This window comes from Nycticebus coucang, chromosome X, assembly GCF_027406575.1.
Source record: "Nycticebus coucang isolate mNycCou1 chromosome X, mNycCou1.pri, whole genome shotgun sequence".
In the NCBI taxonomy this organism is placed as follows: Eukaryota; Metazoa; Chordata; class Mammalia; order Primates; family Lorisidae; genus Nycticebus; species Nycticebus coucang.
In genome coordinates, this window is record NC_069804.1 from 185,277,982 (window position 1) to 185,296,870 (window position 18,889).

General features: G+C 57.6%; 1 protein-coding gene across 5 annotated transcripts; it reads left to right on the plus strand.

The window, feature by feature from the left end:
* Nucleotides 1–580: 580 nt before the first annotated feature.
* On the plus strand, nt 581–17,010 carry PLXNA3 (plexin A3). 5 transcript variants are annotated; one of them, XM_053580638.1, is made up of 33 exons: nt 581–699; nt 2,447–3,070; nt 3,402–3,941; nt 4,370–4,552; nt 6,251–6,379; nt 6,450–6,550; nt 6,828–6,951; nt 7,029–7,185; nt 7,271–7,370; nt 7,790–7,982; nt 8,153–8,353; nt 8,540–8,636; nt 8,772–8,962; nt 9,048–9,193; nt 9,264–9,384; nt 9,474–9,610; nt 9,712–9,882; nt 10,144–10,237; nt 10,315–10,554; nt 10,626–10,769; nt 10,850–11,084; nt 11,172–11,314; nt 11,398–11,654; nt 11,756–11,822; nt 11,923–12,069; nt 12,153–12,312; nt 12,468–12,571; nt 12,811–12,907; nt 13,176–13,366; nt 13,659–13,828; nt 14,335–14,547; nt 14,687–14,837; nt 15,985–17,010. In XM_053580638.1, the coding sequence occupies exons 2-33, from the start codon at nt 2,474–2,476 to the stop codon at nt 16,078–16,080; spliced, it is 5,697 nt and encodes a 1,898-aa protein (XP_053436613.1). In that variant the 5' UTR covers nt 581–699; nt 2,447–2,473; the 3' UTR covers nt 16,081–17,010. The 5 variants fall into 5 exon arrangements, with proteins under 5 accessions (XP_053436613.1, XP_053436616.1, XP_053436615.1 ...); XM_053580641.1 differs by having other exon boundaries at nt 14,687–14,799; XM_053580640.1 differs by having other exon boundaries at nt 7,868–7,982.
* Nucleotides 17,011–18,889: the final 1,879 nt, after the last annotated feature.

The window sequence follows — 18,889 nt, forward strand, 5'->3', positions numbered from 1 at the left end:
TGTTGAGAAACTGAGGAGAAAGACAGCAAAGAAAGGAAAGCCCCTGATTCAGGGGTGCGGTGGCGATGGCCGGCTGGAGCAGGGGTCAGGTGTAAATGGCTGTGAGCCTCTAGTCCTTGCGCTGGGACTGTCCAAGCCGCCACCCGCAGGCCCTGGGCGTTGTGGACCGTCAGGGGAGGGTCCGGAGGTGGGACTGCGAGCCCTGGACCCGGGTGCACCTGACGGGTAGGCGCCAGGTGACCCTGGGCGCGCCCCCGAGGGTGAGGAGGTGTGGCGCGGGAGCGCGCGGGATCCAGAGTTGCCCGAGGCAACCGGCGGGGAGCAGGGCGGGAGAGGGGTGAGGAAGGCGCGCGCCGCGGACGCAGCCACTGAGTGAAGGGGGTCGGCTTGCCGACGGGGCCCCTGGGCTGCTCGAGGGGGCAGTGGCTGCGTGCTGGGTTCCTGACCCCGACCAGCAGCGGCCGGGTCTACACGCCCCACTGCTCAGGCGCCTTCACACCTCCCCGGGCGCCCCCGCCCGGCGCGGTGGTACGGTCCGAGCTTAAAAGGCTTCGCGACCGCGGGCTGGCCCAGTGTGCGGGCGGTGGCGCGCTCGGGGCGCGGGGTGCGGCGGCAGGGAGCGAACGGGCGGTGTGGGCTGGGGGTGCGTCCACGTGGCCCGCAGGCGGGCGCCCAGAACCAGCGGAGGCGCAGGGACAGGTAGGTGGGCGCCATCCTTGCTGCCTGCTAGGGGCCAGCCTGATGCGGGGCGTGGGTTTCGGGCGTCCAGGGGTCCGTCTTGGCTTTGCGGGGGTCAGATCCTTGCCCTCCCAGTCGGGCGCCGGCCAGCCTGCCCCTCGGTGTTCTGCGAGGGTCGGGACTGCCAACCCAAGCCCAGCTGCCCGGCCCAGTAGAGACCCTTTGTCGCGGAGGAGCGACCCCTTAGAGAATTGCTGCTGCACTTCCATGCACTTGGGTCTCCGCCATCTGCTGAGGGTGCCACGGGCAGGGTAGGGTGAGCCGGGCCAGCAGCACAGAAGGAGGCATTGGGGAGCGCTGGATCCGAGTCTCTGCGTGGGGCTGTCCCTTGCTGGAGCTCTCTCCTGGCAGGACCGTGTGGCAGAGGGGTGAGGATATCTGTGATGCCCGAGGTTGCCACTTACAAGTGGGGGCTAGGGTGGGGTCTTGGGCTGCAAATCTTGCCTCTCCAGGTTCCCTTGCTGACCTGTCCCCAGCCTGTCTCTAAGCCTGTCTTCCTGGGAACAGGGGGGTATAAGAGGGCAGGATGTTGCCTCTCTTCTCTTTTGCCTTCCTTTCTTCTCTCTGTGGCATTAGAGGTCCAGGATGCAGACCTGACAAAAGAGGAGAGATGATCAATTCAAGCTGAAACTTTGCAGTTTCAAGCCGGGCTTGCACCTTGTTCTAGGGAATGTACCTTTTCCTTTCTCTCATCTGTGGCTCCTTGGTTTGATTCCTCTGCATCCCTAGTCTGGGTCCTCCTGTTTCCCTTAGGGCTGGGCATGGAGAGGTGCTGAGCCTTGCCCTGTTGGCTGCCACGACACTGCTCTGCTGTCTTTGCAGCCTGGGTTTGGCTGGGTGTGGCCTGGGGGCTAAGTACCAGAGTCAACACTGTCCCTATCGCCCCAGCCTCATCTCCCCAAGGCCTCAACTGCATTTGGGACGTTACTCCTCTTCCATAAGGCTCCTGGGAGTCCTGAAGGTGGGCAGGGCCCCCAGTGCACTGTGCCCTCCCCAGCTAATGTCTGGGGCCATGTGGGCCTGTCGGGCACTGTCTGGCTTTGCCTGAGCAGAGCTTGACTTATTTCTGTGTGTGGCTGTGGAGGCAGACAACTTGGCTTTGTGTTGCAGGCCCTTGGGGCGAGGAGGCAGCTGGGCCCCTACAGGGGAGATGGTAGTGCTGGGTCTAGTTTCAGGCCTGGATGCCCCAGAACTCTGTCCCGGATGACAGTGCCTCTCTGGGGTGGTGTCCCTCCCCCCATTTTCCTCCCCCAGTTGTGCTTATTCTCTCCCTGCCGAACCCCTTCCCTTAGCTCAGGCAAGGGGCATCTCTGTGGCCTGAGGCTTTCCTGCAATTGCTCTTCTGTGCAGCTGGTGTCCTCAGCTCCAGGATGTGTCGCTTGCTTGGGCCTCATTTCCAGGAGGGCCTCCTACCCTGCCTTTCTGAGCATCTGGCTGGGCTGCCCCCTTGGGTGTGGCCCAGCTGAGATGAGGCCTCCTGGCTCCTCTCCAGCGTGGGGGATGAGAGATGACCGATGTGCCCTGTGGAGGCCCCTCCTCTCTCCCAGCCACCATCATCGTCTGGGGCTCTGGTGTGGCAGTGGGTGAGTGGCCTGGCCCCCTGTGGCATGGAGCTCAGGCTGCTGGGGGCCCTGGACCAGACAGCACAGGAGGAGGATAGGCAGCCTGGGCCTGAGGCCTCTGACTTCCACTTGCTGTGTCTCCTCAGGCCTGTCCCCAGGTGCAGCTGCCAGCCATGCCTGCTGTCTGCCTCCTCCAGCTGCTCCTCCTCGCTGTGGGCGGGGCCCTGGGCAACAGCAGGCCCTTCCGTGCCTTCATGGTGACAGACACCACGCTCACACACCTGGCTGTGCACCGGGTAACTGGAGAGGTGTTCGTGGGTGCAGTGAACCGAATCTTCAAGCTGGCCCCCAACCTGACTGAGCTGCGGGTCCACGTCACAGGGCCTGTCGAGGATAATTCTCGCTGCTACCCACCTCCTAGCATGCGTGCATGTGCCCACCACCTGGCACCTGTGGATAATGTGAACAAGCTGCTGCTCATAGACTATGCAGCCCACCGCCTGGTCGCCTGTGGCAGCACGTGGCAGGGCATCTGCCAGTTCCTGCGTCTGGATGACCTCTTCAAGCTGGGTGAGCCGCACCACCGGAAGGAGCACTACCTGTCAGGGGCCCAGGAGCCTGACTCCATGGCTGGTGTCATTGTGGAGCAGAGCCAGGGGCCCAGCAAGCTGTTTGTGGGCACCGCTGTTGATGGCAAATCGGAGTACTTCCCCACCCTGAGCTCCCGCAAGCTGATCAGTGATGAAGACAGCGTGGACATGTTTAGCTTGGTGGGTGAGCCTCACCCACCTGCCCCCTCCTTCACATGGTCCTGGCTCTGCCCCTTGGTAAAGCGCTGGTCTGACAGGGAGAGTCTTGGCTCTTTACTGCCTGAGGTGCAGACAAATAGCTGAGGGCAGGAAGACAGGCTGAGCCCAAGCTATGGGGTGCTATCTGCAGGGGGACTGGTCATCCTGCCCTCTGCGGCCTTTCCTGAGTGGGTTCCAGTAGTTATCTGGGCAGGGATGGGGAAGCCGCTGGTGGACTGTGGTGGGGGATGGGTGAAGCTGGGGTGGGGGTGGCTCAGGGCTTCATCCTGTGCTCTTGCCTTGACTTCCCCAGGTGTACCAGGATGAGTTTGTTTCTTCTCAGATCAAGATCCCCTCAGACACACTGTCCTTGTACCCTGCCTTTGACATCTATTACATCTATGGCTTTGTGAGTGCCTCCTTCGTTTATTTCCTGACGTTGCAGCTGGACACCCAGCAGACACTGCTGGACACAGCAGGCGAAAAATTCTTCACCTCCAAAATCGTGCGCATGTGCGCACGGGACTCAGAGTTCTATTCCTATGTGGAGTTCCCCATTGGCTGCTCCTGGCGTGGTGTGGAGTACCGCCTGGTGCAGAGTGCCCACCTAGCCAAGCCCGGCCTGTTGCTGGCCCAGGCCCTGGGCGTGCCAGCTGACGAAGACATCCTCTTCACCATCTTCTCTCAAGGGCAGAAGAACCGAGCCAGCCCCCCCAGGCAGACTGTCCTCTGCCTCTTTACCCTCAGTAACATCAATGCCCACATCCGGCATCGCATCCAGTCCTGCTACAGGGGAGAGGGCACGCTGGCCCTGCCTTGGCTGCTAAACAAGGAGCTGCCCTGCATCAACACCGTGAGCCCCCACTCACCTCACCTGTCCACAGGCCAGTGTCCGGCCTAGGCTGACACTTGGCTTGGCATGGCCCTGAGAATGGGCCTATACCCTGATCCCCATTTCTCCCTTTCGGGGATGCCCACCCCTTCTGTTCCTCTCTCAGCCCTTCCTTCTTCTCTGCCCTTCCCAGTGCTCTGTGTAGACTGCCACCTTTCTCCCCCTGCCCTTGTCCATTCCCAGCACATTCCTCCATGTCCCCCATTTCACCTCTCTCTTCAAGCTCCAATTTCTGGCAGGGTCCCGGGGCAGGTAGTCAGGTAGGGACAGAGGGGAGTGAGTTCCAGATCCTGTTCTCTTCTGCCATTGGGATCTGATGGCTCTTGGCTAGTGCTATGTGCCTGCACCCAGAGCTCTGAGCCTTACACACACACCCTCTGTTTCTCTAGCCCATGCAGATCAATGGAAACTTCTGTGGCCTGGTGTTGAACCAGCCCCTGGGTGGCCTGCAGGTGATCGAAGGGCTGCCCCTGCTGGACGACAACACTGATGGCATGGCCAGTGTGGCCGCCTACACCTACCACCAGCACTCTGTGGTCTTCATAGGCACGCGCAGTGGCAGTCTGAAAAAGGTGGGCATGGGCTAGTCTCTGGGATATGTGACAAGGGATGGCAGTGGGAACACATAGATGAGCCGTGAGACACTGTAGACGGCACAGCTGGTAGGGGGAGACTTCTCAGGCTGGGCCCCAGGAGCCCCTCAGCCACCTACCCTCACTAGCACCAGTGCTTCCTGTGGCCTAAATTGCTAGCTCCCTGTGGCTCTGGGGACAGAGACCAGACTTATTGTGCAGTCTCTGGCACAAGCTGGGGCTGGGGCTGAGCTGTCATTGTTGGATCCTCAGTTGAATGAATGAGGGAGCTGATGTTACTGTAATCCAGTGCTCTCTGGCCTGGGTGCATCCCATGCCCTGTGAGCCTCCCTATCCCTGATGCCCATGTGCTCTCTTTCTGACTAATTCCTTTCTATCTCACTCTAAAGCCTGGAGAGGGCTTTTCCCCTGCCCCTGATGTCTTTTCCCTTTGGCCTCTGGTCCCCTTGTGGGCACTAGGGTGGCAGTCCTGGCTAGACCACAGCTCGCCCATAAGAAACAGGGCAGGACTGCAGCTGCTTCCATTCTGGGGCTGTGGGCGAACTCACATGCACAGACACGTTCTTAAGAGACAGGGTTCAGGACAGCCATGGGAGTTTTGTCTTGCTCATCCAGTCTGGGGATAGACAGGGGAGGATTTGTGAAGGGAGGTGCCGAGCTCCTGAAACCCAGCCTGCTCTGCTCCTGTGACCCTTTTTCCATTTGTCATAGCTGCATTGAACTAAAACACATACATTACACAATTCACTCACTCAAAGTGCACATTTCAGTCATTCTTAGGATATTTGTAGAGTTGTGCAGCCATTACTACTGTCTCATTTCAGGACATTTTCTTTAATGTTTTTTGTTTTTTTGAGACAGAGTCTTGCTCTGTCATTCAGGCTAGAGTGCTGTGGCCTCAGCCTAGCTCACAGCTACCTCAAACTCCTGGGCTCAAACGATTCTCCTGCCTCAGCCTCCCAAGTAGTTGGGACTACAGACACCTGCCACAATGCCTGGCTCATTTTTTTGTTTTTAGTAGAGACGTGGTCTCACTCTTATTTAGACTGGTCTCAAACTCCTGAGCTCAAGGGATCCTCCTGCCTTAGCCTCCCAGAATGCAGGGATTATAGGCTGAAGCCACTGTGCCCGGCCTGCAGGATATTTTTTTTTTTTTTTTTTTTTGTGGAGACAGAGTCTCACTTTATGGCCCTCGGTAGAGTGCCGTGGCCTCACACAGCTCACAGCAACCTCCAACTCCTGGGCTTAAGCGATTCTCTTGCCTCAGCCTCCCGAGTAGCTGGGACCACAGGCGCCCGCCACAACGCCCGGCTATTTTTTGGTTGCAGTTTGGCCGGGGCTGGGTTTGAACCCGCCACCCTCGGTATATGGGGCCGGCGCCCTACCGACTGAGCCACAGGCACCGCCCATCTGCAGGATATTTTTATCACCCTAAAAATTGCCCTCCTCTATAACTATCACCCCTTCCACACCCCCTTAACATCTCTGTCCCCAAATTTTCTGGGATCATTTTCTGGCCTTTGCACTCTCTTTCTCTGGCTCTAAGGCTATAGGCATGAGAGCTGCAGGTGTGTTCCCAGGATACTTTAGCTCATGTACCACCTATAAAGTCCCTGTCTTGATGCTATGGTGGCATCAGTCTGGCCCATCGTTCTTCTGACTGGTGTTGTTGCTCAGGTGCGGGTTGATGGCTCTCAGGATGCCCATCTTTACGAGACAGTCCCTGTAGTGGATGGCAGCCCCATACTCCGAGACCTGCTTTTCAGCCCTGACCACCGGCACATCTACCTCCTGAGTGAGAAGCAGGTGGGCCCATGGTGGGTGGCGGTGGGTGGAGGGGCAGGGGCAGACTGGGTGCTAATGTAGCTGTCCCCAGGTGAGCCAGCTCCCCGTGGAGACCTGTGAGCAGTATCTGAGCTGTGCAGCCTGCCTGGGATCAGGGGACCCACACTGTGGCTGGTGTGTGCTGCAGCATAGGTGAGGGCCTTGATGGCCAGGGAGGAGCCAGTCATCCCTGGTGTGCCTGCCCTGCCCTTGTAGCCTCCCTTTCCTCCTCTACTTTCTCCTGCTAATGAGCAGAACCTCCACTCTGAGTGATGTCCCTGGGACCCCAGGGGACATAGCTTAGGCTTGCTGTTGCCTGGTACTATGAGGTATCCCTGGACCCCCCCTTCCCCCTAAGGTCCCACTTTCATCCACTCCCTGGGTGCTCCCAGGGCAGGTATGGGACCGGCTCTGGACTGACTCCATGTAGGTGCTGCCGTGAAGGAGCCTGTCCTGGTGCTTCTGCCCCACACAGCTTTGTGGAAGAGCTGAGCAAGTGTGTCCAGGTGCAGGTCCGGCCCAACAATATGTCAGTGACATCGCCTGGGGTACAGGTGAGTAGTGCAGAGGGTGTAGGGGCCTGTGCATGTGTGCTGGGGCATGCCCTGCCCTGAGCCCTCTGCCTCCTCAGCTGACTGTGGCCGTGCACAACGTGCCAGACCTCAGCGCGGGTGTGAGTTGTGCCTTTGAGGAGGTGATGGAGAGTGAGGCCGTCCTGCTGCCCTCTGGCGAGTTGCACTGCCTTTCACCATCTCTGCAGGAGCTGCAGGCTCTTACCAGGGGTCATGGTCAGTGAGCAGGGACTGCCTGGGCTGGGGTGGTAGCCACCCCCTATCCCCAGATAGTGCATGGCCACCCCTGGGCTTCTTGCAGGGGCCACCCGCACCGTGCAGCTGCAGCTGCTCTCTAAGGAGACAGGCGTGAGGTTTGCTGGGGCTGACTTTGTCTTCTACAACTGCAGTGTCCTCCAGTCGTGAGTACCTGGCTTGGCACCTATCCCTACCCCTAGGAATAGAAGAGGCCTCTGGGACAGGACAAGCAAGACCTGCAGGCTAGGACCAGGCGCGGTGGTTCACACCTATGATCCTAGCACTTGGGAGGCTGAGGCGGGTGGATTGCCTTAGCTCATGAGTTCAAGGCTAGCCTGAGCCAGAGTGAGACCCTGAGTCTAAAAATGGCCAGGCGTTGTGGCAGGCGCCTATAGTCCCAGCTACTTGGGAGGGTGAGACAAGAGAATCACTTAAACCCAAGTTTGAGGTTGCTGTGAGCTAAAATGCCACAGCACTCTACCGAGGGTGACAAAATAAGACTTTGTCTCAAAAAAATAAATAAATAAAAGACCTGCAGACTGGCTGTCTCTGTGTCTCTGAGCGTTTACCTCTGTCTCTGTAGCTTTGAATCCCCTGAGCTGTGTCCTGGAGGAAGGGCAGTCTGGCCTCCATTATTTCTGAAGCTGTCCCACCCTCCTAGGTGCATGTCGTGTGTTGGCAGCCCTTACCCCTGCCACTGGTGTAAGTACCGCCATGTGTGTACCAGCCACCCCCACGAATGCTCCTTCCAGGAGGGCAGGGTCCACAGCCCTGAGGTGAGGCGGGCAGCGCGTGCAAGGGGACGGGGCTCTGTGGTGCGGGCTGGCCTTGGCTTTTCTGTGTTTGGCTTCTTAGTTTCTTTGAACCTCCTCGAGGCTGGGAAGGGCCAGCTGGGCCTGGAGAAGGGTGGTGGTCCAGTGTGCAGCTGACAGTGTTTTTCCGCCAGGGCTGCCCTGAGATCCTGCCCAGTGGGGACCTTCTGATCCCTGTTGGCGTCATGCAACCTCTCACCCTGCGGGCTAAGAACCTGCCTCAGCCGCAATCGGGCCAGAAGAACTATGAGTGCGTGGTGCGGGTGCGGGGCCGGCAGCAGCGGGTGCCTGCCGTGCGCTTCAACAGCAGCAGCATACAGTGCCAGAACGCCTCGGTGAGGCCTAGGAACCCATCGGTGGTGTGAGAGGGGCTGGTAGTCTCAGGTAGCTTGAGAAGGGCACCTTCTGAGTCTCCTGTTGGGGGTTCTGAGCCTGGGGGAGGGGTGGTGGCAAGAATCTTGATGGGGCAGGAGTGACTTTGCACGTCCTACCTGGGGTCACATGGGTCCCTCTCACCCCAGTACTCCTATGAAGGCGATGAGTATGGTGACACTGAGCTGGACTTCTCTGTGGTCTGGGATGGAGACTTCCCCATTGACAAGCCTCCCACTTTTCGAGGTGAGGGGCAGTGCTGGGCCAGGGAGTCTGCCCCCCAAGGCAGAATTGGCACTGCCAGGGCTGGTTGGGGGGGCCTTTGTCCTCCCCACTTTTCTGCCAATGCCCCCTCCATCAGCAGTACCCCTGTACCCACAGCCCTCCTGTACAAGTGTTGGGCTCAGCGGCCCAACTGTGGCCTCTGCCTCAAGGCCGACCCCCGCTTCAGCTGTGGCTGGTGCATCTCAGAGCACAGGTGCCAGCTGCAGGCCCACTGCCCTGCCCCCAAGACCAACTGGATACACCCCAGCCAGAAAGGTGCCCGGTGCAGCCACCCCCGCATCAGCCAGGTGAGCCTCCCTTTCTGCCTGCCTACCACCTGCTGGTCACCTGTGAGTCTGGACTGACCTTCTTGCTTCTCATCCTCTTCTGCAGATCCACCCTCTCATGGGGCCCAAGGAGGGAGGAACCCAGGTCACCATTCTGGGAGAGAACCTGGGTCTTGCCTCCCGAGAGCTAGGCCTGCGGGTGGCTGGCGTGCGTTGCAATTCTATCCCAGCTGAGTACGTCAGTGCTGAGAGGTGAGTCTGGCCTTGTGGGTGCCCAGGTGTCTGCCTGACCAAGCTGTCTCTGACACCCTTCAATCCCCAGGATTGTGTGTGAGATGGAGGAGTCATTGGTGCCCAGCCCACTACCGGGGCCTGTGGAGCTCTGCATAGGCGACTGTTCTGCCGACTTCCGCACGCAGTCAGAGCAGCTCTACAGCTTCGTGGTATGTGGCCATAGCCCTTCCCTCTTCACCCCTTCTCCCCACCTGTGCTGGCTCCTTCCTCCCCTTAGGGCTGGCTGCTTCTCCCACAGAGCCCAATGTTTGACCGTGTGAGTCCCAGTCGGGGCCCAGCTTCAGGGGGCTCGCGGCTTACCATTTTTGGCAGCTCCCTGGATGCCGGCAGCAGGGTCACAGTGACTATGAGAGATGGCGAGTGCCAGTTTGTGAGGTGGGCCAGGGCCCTGCCAGCCTCAGGCTGAGCATTGGGTGGGTTTTGTGGGGGTTGGTGGCTGGGGGCTACCACCTCTAAGTACCCACTTGCCAACATAGGAGGGATGCTGAGGCGATTGTGTGTATCACGCCTGTCTCCACTCTGGGCCCCAGCCAGGCCCCCATCACCCTTGCCATTGACCGTGCCAATGTGTCTAGCCCTGGAGTCATCTATACTTACACTCAAGACCCCACAGTCACACACCTGGAACCCACCTGGAGCATCATCAAGTAAGACTCTGGGCAGTATGCAGGGACCAGGCCAGTGACTGAGGCCTTGAGTATCACCTCCTACCTCCTTTGAGCCATGCCCTCATTGGTAGAGAGTAGAAGTGTTCTGGCTACACAGTACCTGGTACCTGGCCCCCACTGGGTGATCCAGGTCAGGGAGACCCTGGGCTCCCACAGCAGCCTTGATAAATCTCCAGGGCTGAATGGGGGACAATCAGGAAATCAGGGAAGAAGCCTGAGGTCCCTCACCCCTAACCCTAGTGGAAGCACTGCCATCACTGTGAGTGGGACCCACCTTCTGACAGTTCAGGAGCCCCGAGTCCGGGCCAAGTACCGTGGCATCGAGACCACTAATGTGAGTATCAGTTGCCCATCCCCTGCCCCTGCTGCCTGTGGCCTCATGTGCTGGGCTGCCCACCTTTGTTCTCACAGACGTGCCAGGTGATCAATGATACTGCCATGCTGTGTAAGGCCCCCGGGATCTTCCTGGGGCGGCCCCAACCACGGGTCCAAGGCGAGCACCCTGATGAGTTTGGCTTCGTGCTGGACCATGTGCAGACAGCGCGTTCCCTCAACCGCTCCTCTTTCACCTACTACCCTGACCCCAGCTTTGAGCCACTTGGCCCCTCCGGCGTGCTGGACGTCAAACCTGGCTCTCACGTGGTGCTGAAGGTGCAGCAGGGCAGGTGGAGGGAGGGCCAGGGAGATGGAGACCCCGGGCTGAGCCTGTCCTTCACCCCCAGGGCAAGAACCTGATCCCCGCAGCAGCTGGCAGCTCCCGCCTCAACTACACAGTGCTGATTGGGGGCCAGCCATGTGCACTCACTGTTTCAGACACGCAGCTCCTGTGTGACTCACCCAGCCAAACTGGCCGGCAGCCTGTCATGGTGGGTGGGGTTGAGGACACCACTTTAAGATGGTTTGAGGTGGGTGGGAAGGCAAGCTTACCTCAGGCCTGTCCCTGCAGGTGCTGGTAGGTGGCCTGGAGTTCTGGCTAGGCACTCTGCACATCACAGCTGAGCGGGCACTGACCCTGCCAGCCATGGTAGGGCTGGCGGCAGGGGGTGGGCTCCTGCTGCTGGCCATTACCGCCATGCTGGTTGCCTACAAGCGCAAGACTCAGGATGCAGATCGCACACTCAAGCGGCTCCAGCTGCAGATGGACAACCTGGAGTCCCGAGTGGCCCTGGAATGCAAGGAAGGTGCCTGAGGCAGACACTGTGATGGGGCCGTGGGCGTGGGTCCTCCTTCTCCTGCTTAGCTGTCTCCTCCTCTCTGCACTTCCCCAGCCTTCGCAGAGCTGCAGACTGACATCAATGAACTAACAAACCACATGGATGGGGTGCAGATCCCTTTCCTGGACTACCGGACCTATGCTGTGCGCGTGCTCTTCCCTGGCATTGAGGCCCACCCAGTGCTCAAGGAGCTGGATGTGAGCCCTTACTCAGCCTGCCCACGCCCCCTTCTCTGCCCACCCCCAAGCACCCCCACCCTGAGACTCCCTGCTGTCCACAGACCCCCCCCAACGTCGAGAAGGCCCTGCGCCTCTTTGGGCAGCTGCTGCACAGCCGTGCCTTTGTGCTCACCTTCATCCACACGCTGGAGGCCCAGAGTAGCTTCTCCATGCGTGACCGTGGCACTGTGGCCTCACTCACCATGGTGGCCCTACAGAGCCGGCTTGACTATGCCACGGGGCTGCTCAAGCAACTGCTGGCAGACCTTATAGAGAAAAACCTTGAGAGCAAGAACCACCCAAAGTTGCTCTTGCGCAGGTACCTGACTCTACCCTGCTGCCCTCACTCTTGCTGGGTCCTGCCTCCTTCCCAGGCCCTGCCCTTCCTAGGTCAGGGCCAACAGACTTCTCCTGCCCTAGGACAGAGTCAGTGGCTGAGAAGATGCTTACCAACTGGTTCACATTCCTGCTGCATAAGTTTCTGAAGGTGTGCTTGGTGGGCTGGGTGGCAGGGGAAGTGATGTCAGAGGAGCAGCTGGCTTGGCTGCCAGGGAGGTGGCAAGCTGTGTGCTTGACCTTGGCTACAGGAGTGTGCAGGGGAGCCGCTCTTCCTCTTATACTGTGCCATCAAGCAGCAGATGGAGAAGGGCCCCATTGATGCCATCACAGGCGAGGCGCGCTACTCCCTGAGTGAGGACAAGCTTATCCGGCAGCAGATTGACTACAAGACGCTGGTGAGTGTGGGTCTGGTGGTTAAGAGGTGTGTGGTGGGGAGAGGCCTCATCTGTACTGACTGTTGGGTTCTTTATACCTTCAGACCCTATACTGTGTGTGCCCAGAGAGCGAGGGCAGTGCTCAGGTCCCGGTGAAAGTTCTCAACTGTGACAGCATTACCCAGGCCAAAGATAAGCTGCTGGATACTGTGTACAAGGGCATCCCATACTCCCAGCGCCCCAAAGCTGAGGATATGGATCTGGGTGAGGCCCCTGCTCACACCCTCCAAGGAGGCTTATAGCTGTATAACCTCAGCTGGCTCTCATGCACCCCACCTGAGCTCTGTTATCTAGGAGGACTGGGACCAGGGTCTCAGGGGACGCCAGGCACAACCTTAAGTATTGTCTGTGGCCCACAGAATGGCGCCAGGGTCGCATGGCCCGCATCATCCTCCAGGATGAGGATGTCACTACCAAGATTGAGTGTGACTGGAAGAGGGTCAACTCACTGGCCCACTACCAGGTAAGGGGCTGAAGGCCCATTCACTGCCAGGGTCACCTGGGAACTGGGACCCTGCTCTGAGCCACAGCAAGGCACAGGAACAGTGGTGGTCCTGGCTCCTCCCTGTCCTTGTCCTTCCACTCATAAGCTCTATTCATGGGGCCTCGGGTGCCACCTATGTACACACTGAAGGGTCTATGTGGGTGGTGGCCTGTTGGCTTCTTGACTTCATGCACTGCCCCCCCCTCTGGGACCTCCAGGTGACCGACGGTTCTTTGGTGGCACTGGTGCCCAAACAAGTGTCTGCCTATAACATGGCCAACTCTTTCACCTTCACCCGCTCCCTCAGCCGCTATGGTAGGTTTGCGTAGCACTGTAGCCGTGTGCCCTTTGAGGCTGTGCAAGTCCTCCTAGGGAACCCCTGTCCAGGCATTTCCGGGAACCTTCCTGGGCCGTGCCCTTGGGAGTTCTCCAGTTCTGTAGAGTCTAGACATAGGGTGGGCCAGCGAGTACAGATGGATTCCCCCAGGCTGCTGGGCTTCTGGGAGAAGGTGGAGACCAGCAAGAGGTAGGATGATGCTAGTGTCTCCAGTGGCCTAAGGGCCACACCTGTGCTCTGCTCCAGAGAGCTTGCTCCGCACAGCTAGCAGCCCTGATAGCCTCCGCTCACGGGCGCCCATGATCACACCTGATCAGGAGACGGGCACCAAGCTGTGGCACCTGGTGAAGAACCATGACCATGCTGACCACCGAGAAGGGGACCGTGGCAGTAAGATGGTCTCAGAGATCTACCTGACGCGACTACTGGCCACCAAGGTGTGGGCCTGCCTCTCGCAACCTTGGCCTCTTGCACTGAATGCCTTCTAGCCTGGTCTTGGCTTTGGGGTTGGCCTGGCCTACTGGGGAGGGGGTGGGGAGACTGGATTATTTGGATCCAGTGGGCCTTTGCTATAGGAATTCCCAGCCTGAGGTCAAACTGAGTCTGTCTCAGAGGTCCTGGCCCTACAGGGAAGCCCTGCTCTTTACTAAACCTTTCTGCCCCACCTTTGGGGATATCCTGACCTGGCTCCTTCCTAGCCTGTACCCTCTCTGCCTGCTCCACCAATAGGGTACATTGCAGAAGTTCGTGGATGACCTCTTTGAGACTGTGTTCAGCACAGCCCACCGGGGCTCAGCTCTGCCCCTGGCCATCAAGTACATGTTCGACTTCCTGGATGAACAGGCTGACCAGCGCCAGATCAGTGACCCTGACGTGCGTCACACCTGGAAGAGCAACTGGTACCACTCTGCACTGAGCTGCTGCCCCCTGGGGTGGAGGGCTGGAAGGAGCCGAGGCCTTTGCCAAGACCCAGGACCTGTAGGGAAGGCTGATGGCAGGGCTGGAGTTGTTGTCAGGCAGGAGAGGGTGGCAGCCTGGCCTGGGGCCGACTTTTATGGTGACAGAGGTGAAATCTGCTGGGCATCCAAGGTGGGATGGTGACAGTGAGGCCTGCACTAAGGTATGGCTCTTTGCCCTCCAGGGCTTTGCGCCTAGTAGAGATGCTGGTGCCTTGGTGCAGGTGGTGACAGTTGTGACCGTAAAAGCTGCAGAGGGGATGAGACCAGCTGAGGACAGAAGTTCAGCAGAAACTTAGAGAAAAGGCTGTTAACCTTAAACTTGTCACTCTTGCCACATCTGGAAAAGATATGAGCTGGCTTGCCAAGAACAAGATGTAACAGAGCACACGTGGGAGGCGCCCCACAGGACCGACTAGGGAGTCTCAGGCATGTGTCCTTCTGTCCAGCTTGCCCTTGCGCTTCTGGGTGAACGTGATCAAGAACCCGCAGTTCGTGTTCGACATCCACAAGAACAGCATCACAGATGCCTGCTTGTCGGTGGTGGCCCAGACCTTCATGGACTCCTGCTCCACATCTGAGCACCGCCTGGGCAAGGACTCACCCTCCAACAAGCTGCTCTATGCCAAGGATATCCCCAACTACAAGAGCTGGGTGGAGAGGTGGGCTTTGCCCTGCTAGGGGTGATGGGGGTAGGAGCTGCTCTCCCTGGGCTGCCTCTCTGAGGCTGGCCTGGCAGTGAGAACAGGAGTTTTGGCTTTTGTGATATCTGCCCAAGTGACCTACTCAGGGTCCCAACAGGTACTACCGAGACATTGCAAAGATGGCATTGATCAGTGACCAGGACATGGATGCCTACTTGGTGGAGCAGTCCCGCCTCCATTCCAGTGAATTCAATGTCCTAAGCGCACTCAGTGAGCTCTATTTCTATGTCACCAAGTACCGCCAGGAGGTGCGTGCTGCCCTGCAGACCCCCAATCGCTTGGCCCTGAGGGTGCAGGCAATGACAAACTGTAGGGGACAGAGGGGACATGGATTGTTCAGTCCTTCCCTGTACAGGCTCCAGAGCCAGCATGGGTGACACTCTCTGTAGAACCTGAGATTTGAGGAATTCAGGAGACATTAAGGGACCTGAGCACTGGCAGGGATGGGCTGAGGTACATGGGCCTGGGCCAGAAAGTGTGGAGGTGCAGCCACTTTTAGGGCCTGTAAGATTTGTGATTGGAGGTCTGGGTAGGAGACAGAGGCAAGGACTTCAGAATGGATTCTCGGCTAGAAATACACAGCTGTGAGCCAGCAGATGGCACTGAAAGTCTGAGCCTGGTGAGCTCACACAGGAAAACAGGAGGCGTGGAGGGAGAGGGACCCCCAATTGGAAGTCAGAGGGAAGAGAAGGAGCTAGCAGAGGGCTAAGAGGGAACCTGAATGCCTGGGGACATCCTACAAGGATCAAGGAGTAGGGCGTGATTGGCTCCATTAGGTGCTGCTGCTGGGCAAGGACAATGGATGCTGGCTGGGTCTGGCAGAGTCACAGACACTGGACAAGGGAGTTGTGGGTGGAAGGGGTCACTCCCTGAGTCTAGACTATTCTTGGGAGGGGCCACACTCTAGCTGTAGAGGGGAAGAAGAGAATGTTCTGTGGTTGGAGGGAGACCTGAAGTTAAGGAGAAGCTGGTGGGCTCAGTGTCCATAGCTCAGTGGTTAGGGTGCCGGCCTCATGCACCAAGGCTGGTGGGTTTTAGCTTGGCCCAGGCCTGCTAAACAACAATGATAACAACAACAACAACAACAAAATAGCTGGGCGCTGTGGTGGGAGTCTGTAGACCCAGCTACTTGGGAGGCTGAGGCAAGAGAATCGCTTACGCCCAAGAGTTTGAGGTTGCTGTGAGCTGTGACACCATGGGACTCTACCGAGGGTGACATAGTGAGACTGTCTAAAAAAAGGAGAAGCCTGTGAGTTTGTTTAGAGGTTTACAGAGCTTGAGCTGTGCATAGGGTCTCAGGGAGAAGAGAGGATCCCAGCTGGGAAGTGGGTGCTTTGTACAGGAGGAGCTGGCCCCTCCCTGAGAGTCCAGCTCCAGGGGATCCTTCTCCCCCAGATTCTTACTGCTCTGGACCAAGATGTCTCTTGTCGGAAGCATAAGTTGCGCCAGAAGCTGGAGCAGATCATCAGCCTCATGTCCAGCAACAGCTAAAGGTGGTAGCATTGGTGAGGAGGGGGTTTCTCAGTCCTCAGCCATCCTCCTGGCAAAGGGAGCTGCTGGCTCAAGCCTGGGCCGCTGGGCTTAGCGCTGGATTGGGTGTTGTGTGGGAGGTTTCTAGGACAAGACGCCCCAGCACACCCAGGCCCCCTTCATTAGTGCCTTGCTTTGGGCCCTGCGAGGGGAGGGGGTGACAGGACCAAACCCTCACCCTGGCGGCAGCAATACCCCACCTTGTGCCCACATATTGGAATACCCTGCCCTCCTGCTATTTATGCCCCAAATACCTATTTATTGAACTCCTTGTTAGTCTCCATCTGTAAGTGTCCCTCATGGGATGCTGCCAGTCTCACTGTCCTTCCTCTCCTGAGTTCCAGGCCCCGCCACCTGCTCTGGCTCCTTTGTAATATTACCAGCCTTGGCCCAGCCCCTGGCATCTCACCCTTGCCTTGCTGGCCCTACCTGTCCTGAGACACCAGCAGTACTTGGGTCAGGGCTGATGCATCCAAAGTTATCTTCACAGTGGCTGTGCCAGGCTGGGCCACAGTGTCCTCTCAAATATCTCGGGGGTCCAACTCTACATTCTCATTGGTCCCTGTTTTCCCTGAGCACCTGGAATGCTCTGTGTAATCAGGCTTGTGCTGGGCCTGACTCAGGGCTGGGGGTTCCAGACACTCCTCTTCCCTGCCCTACTGCCAAACTTCCTGTGTTGTCTGCACTTGCCCTAGACCCCTGGTCCTCAGCTGCCCCATCTTGCATCCTCCCCAAGGGGCCGAGGCAGCAGTGCCTTACTGCTCCCTGTCTTCTGCCTCCCCTGAGGAATCTGGCCCCGTCTCACAATCCCAGACCCCAATTCTGTCTTTAGTTGCATGAATTTTTGTCTCCATGGTATGTGTTTTCCTAATTAAATGTTGGGAAAATGGAGTCAGAGTGTGGCCTCATCTCTGGGACGGGTGGGCAGACCTGTTGGACCCTGGATGAGCTGGACCCCTGCTATGGGAGAAAGGGGAACTCATTGCAGGGCTCCTGAGGACTTGAGGAGGTTCAGGGCTGTGCCCAAGCCATCAGCAAATCCTGGTGGCTTTACCTTCCACGTCTTCAGAATCGGCTCCCTCCTCCTTACCTCCACTGCCCCACCCAGATCTTAGGCGCCCTCACCTCCCACATGAATGCTAGCCTTCCTGCTCCTGCCCTGGCTCCCTCCAGCCTGTTTTCAGAATTGGAGGCAGAGAGATCCTGTTAGGATACAGGGCAGATTGGATTACATCACTGAACTGTTGTTTATAAAGTCCTCCAGTGGCTTTAATTGTGCCCAGACACCTTAAAACCTAGCACTTTCTTGCTGTTCATGTTGTAGCTCTCATTGTGGTGCAAGTACTAAGGTCTTGCCCCCACACTTGTAAAGTAATGCAGTGGGGAGGTGAGATGCAGTTTTAAGTAGGGTGGCCAGGAAAGCATTGCTCAGGGGGTAACATTTCAGTGAGTCAGTTGGAAGAGAACACTAGAAAGGAAAATGCCAGCGGAAAGGCTCTGAGGCAGGAGTGGGCTGCTGTGTTTCAGAAAAGTGAGGGGTTGGCTCAGCGCCTATAGCTCATGCAGCTAGGGTGCTAGCCACATACACTGGAGCTGGCGTGTTCGAATCCAGCCCAGGCCTGCCAAACAACAGTGACAACTACAACCAAAAAATAGCCGGGCATTGTGTAGTTCCAGCTACTTGGGAGGCTGAGGCAAGAGATTCGCTTAAGCCCAAGAGATTGAGGTTGCTGTGAGCTGTGATGCCATGGCACTCTACCCAGGGTGACAGCTTGAAACTGTCTCAAAAAAAAAAAAAAAAAAAAGAAAGGTGAGGTGTCATGGACCTGTGTGGCTGGATCCAGGGAAGTAAGGCAGCAGTGGGAGTGGATAAGGCCAGGTCACTTGGGGTTTGCAGGCCACTGTAAGAACTTGGCTTTGAAATGAGAGGGAAGTCCATTGGATGGTTTGGAACAGAGGTGTGACACAACCCAACTTGGGTTTTAAAGCCATAAGCTTCAGCAGTTGACCCATGGAGCCAAGATGGCTGATTGTGGTGGTGATTACACCATGGTATATGTTTGCCAAACCCCTAGTCTTGTGGTCCCCAACTCCAGGGTTGCAGACTGGTACCAATCTATGGCCTGTTAGGAACCAGGCCATACAGAAAGTGAGCAAAGCTTCATCTCTATTTATAGCCAGTCCCCATTGCTGGCATCACCACCTGAACTCCACCTGCTGTCAGATCAGCGGCAGCATTAGAATCTCATAGCAGCCTGTACCCCACTGTAAACTGCACTCATGAAGGATCTGGGCTGCTCTCCTTATGAGAATCTAATGCCTGATGATCTGAGGTGCAGATGAGGTGGTGACGCAGTGCTGGGGGGAAGCTACAAATACAGATTGTCACTAGCAGAGGAGTGTGACTGCACAGAGTTGGTAATACATCAATTGCTTGCAGTCTCATAGCAAAACTACCCCCTACTCCGCCATTGGTGTAAAAATTGTCTTCCATGAAACTGGTCCCTGGTGCCAAAAAGGTTGGGGGCTGGTGCCCTAGACCTGTCCACCTAACCACCCAATAAAGGGGAAGTTTAAAGCACTTAAATTGTGCCTTGATAAGCCCGAGTTAAAAAACAACCAAATACACAAACAGAAATAAGGAATAAAATAGTAAAGAGCAAGTCAGGTGTGGCAGGACTAGATTCCCGACAAGGACAAATTCAAGTGCCAGGATGACAGCTGTGCAGTCAGTCAATCTAGACAGGATCAGCCTGATGGAGGGCAAGTC

Coding starts and splice junctions, on each gene's coding strand:
- PLXNA3 (XM_053580637.1), top strand. CDS start 2,474: ATGCCTGCTGTCTGCCTCCTCCAGCTGCTCCTCCTCGCTGTGGGCGGG. Junction 3,071..3,401: donor GCGTGGACATGTTTAGCTTG/GTGGGTGAGCCT, acceptor TGACTTCCCCAG/GTGTACCAGGATGAGTTTGT. Junction 12,572..12,810: donor ACTCACTGGCCCACTACCAG/GTAAGGGGCTGA, acceptor TGGGACCTCCAG/GTGACCGACGGTTCTTTGGT.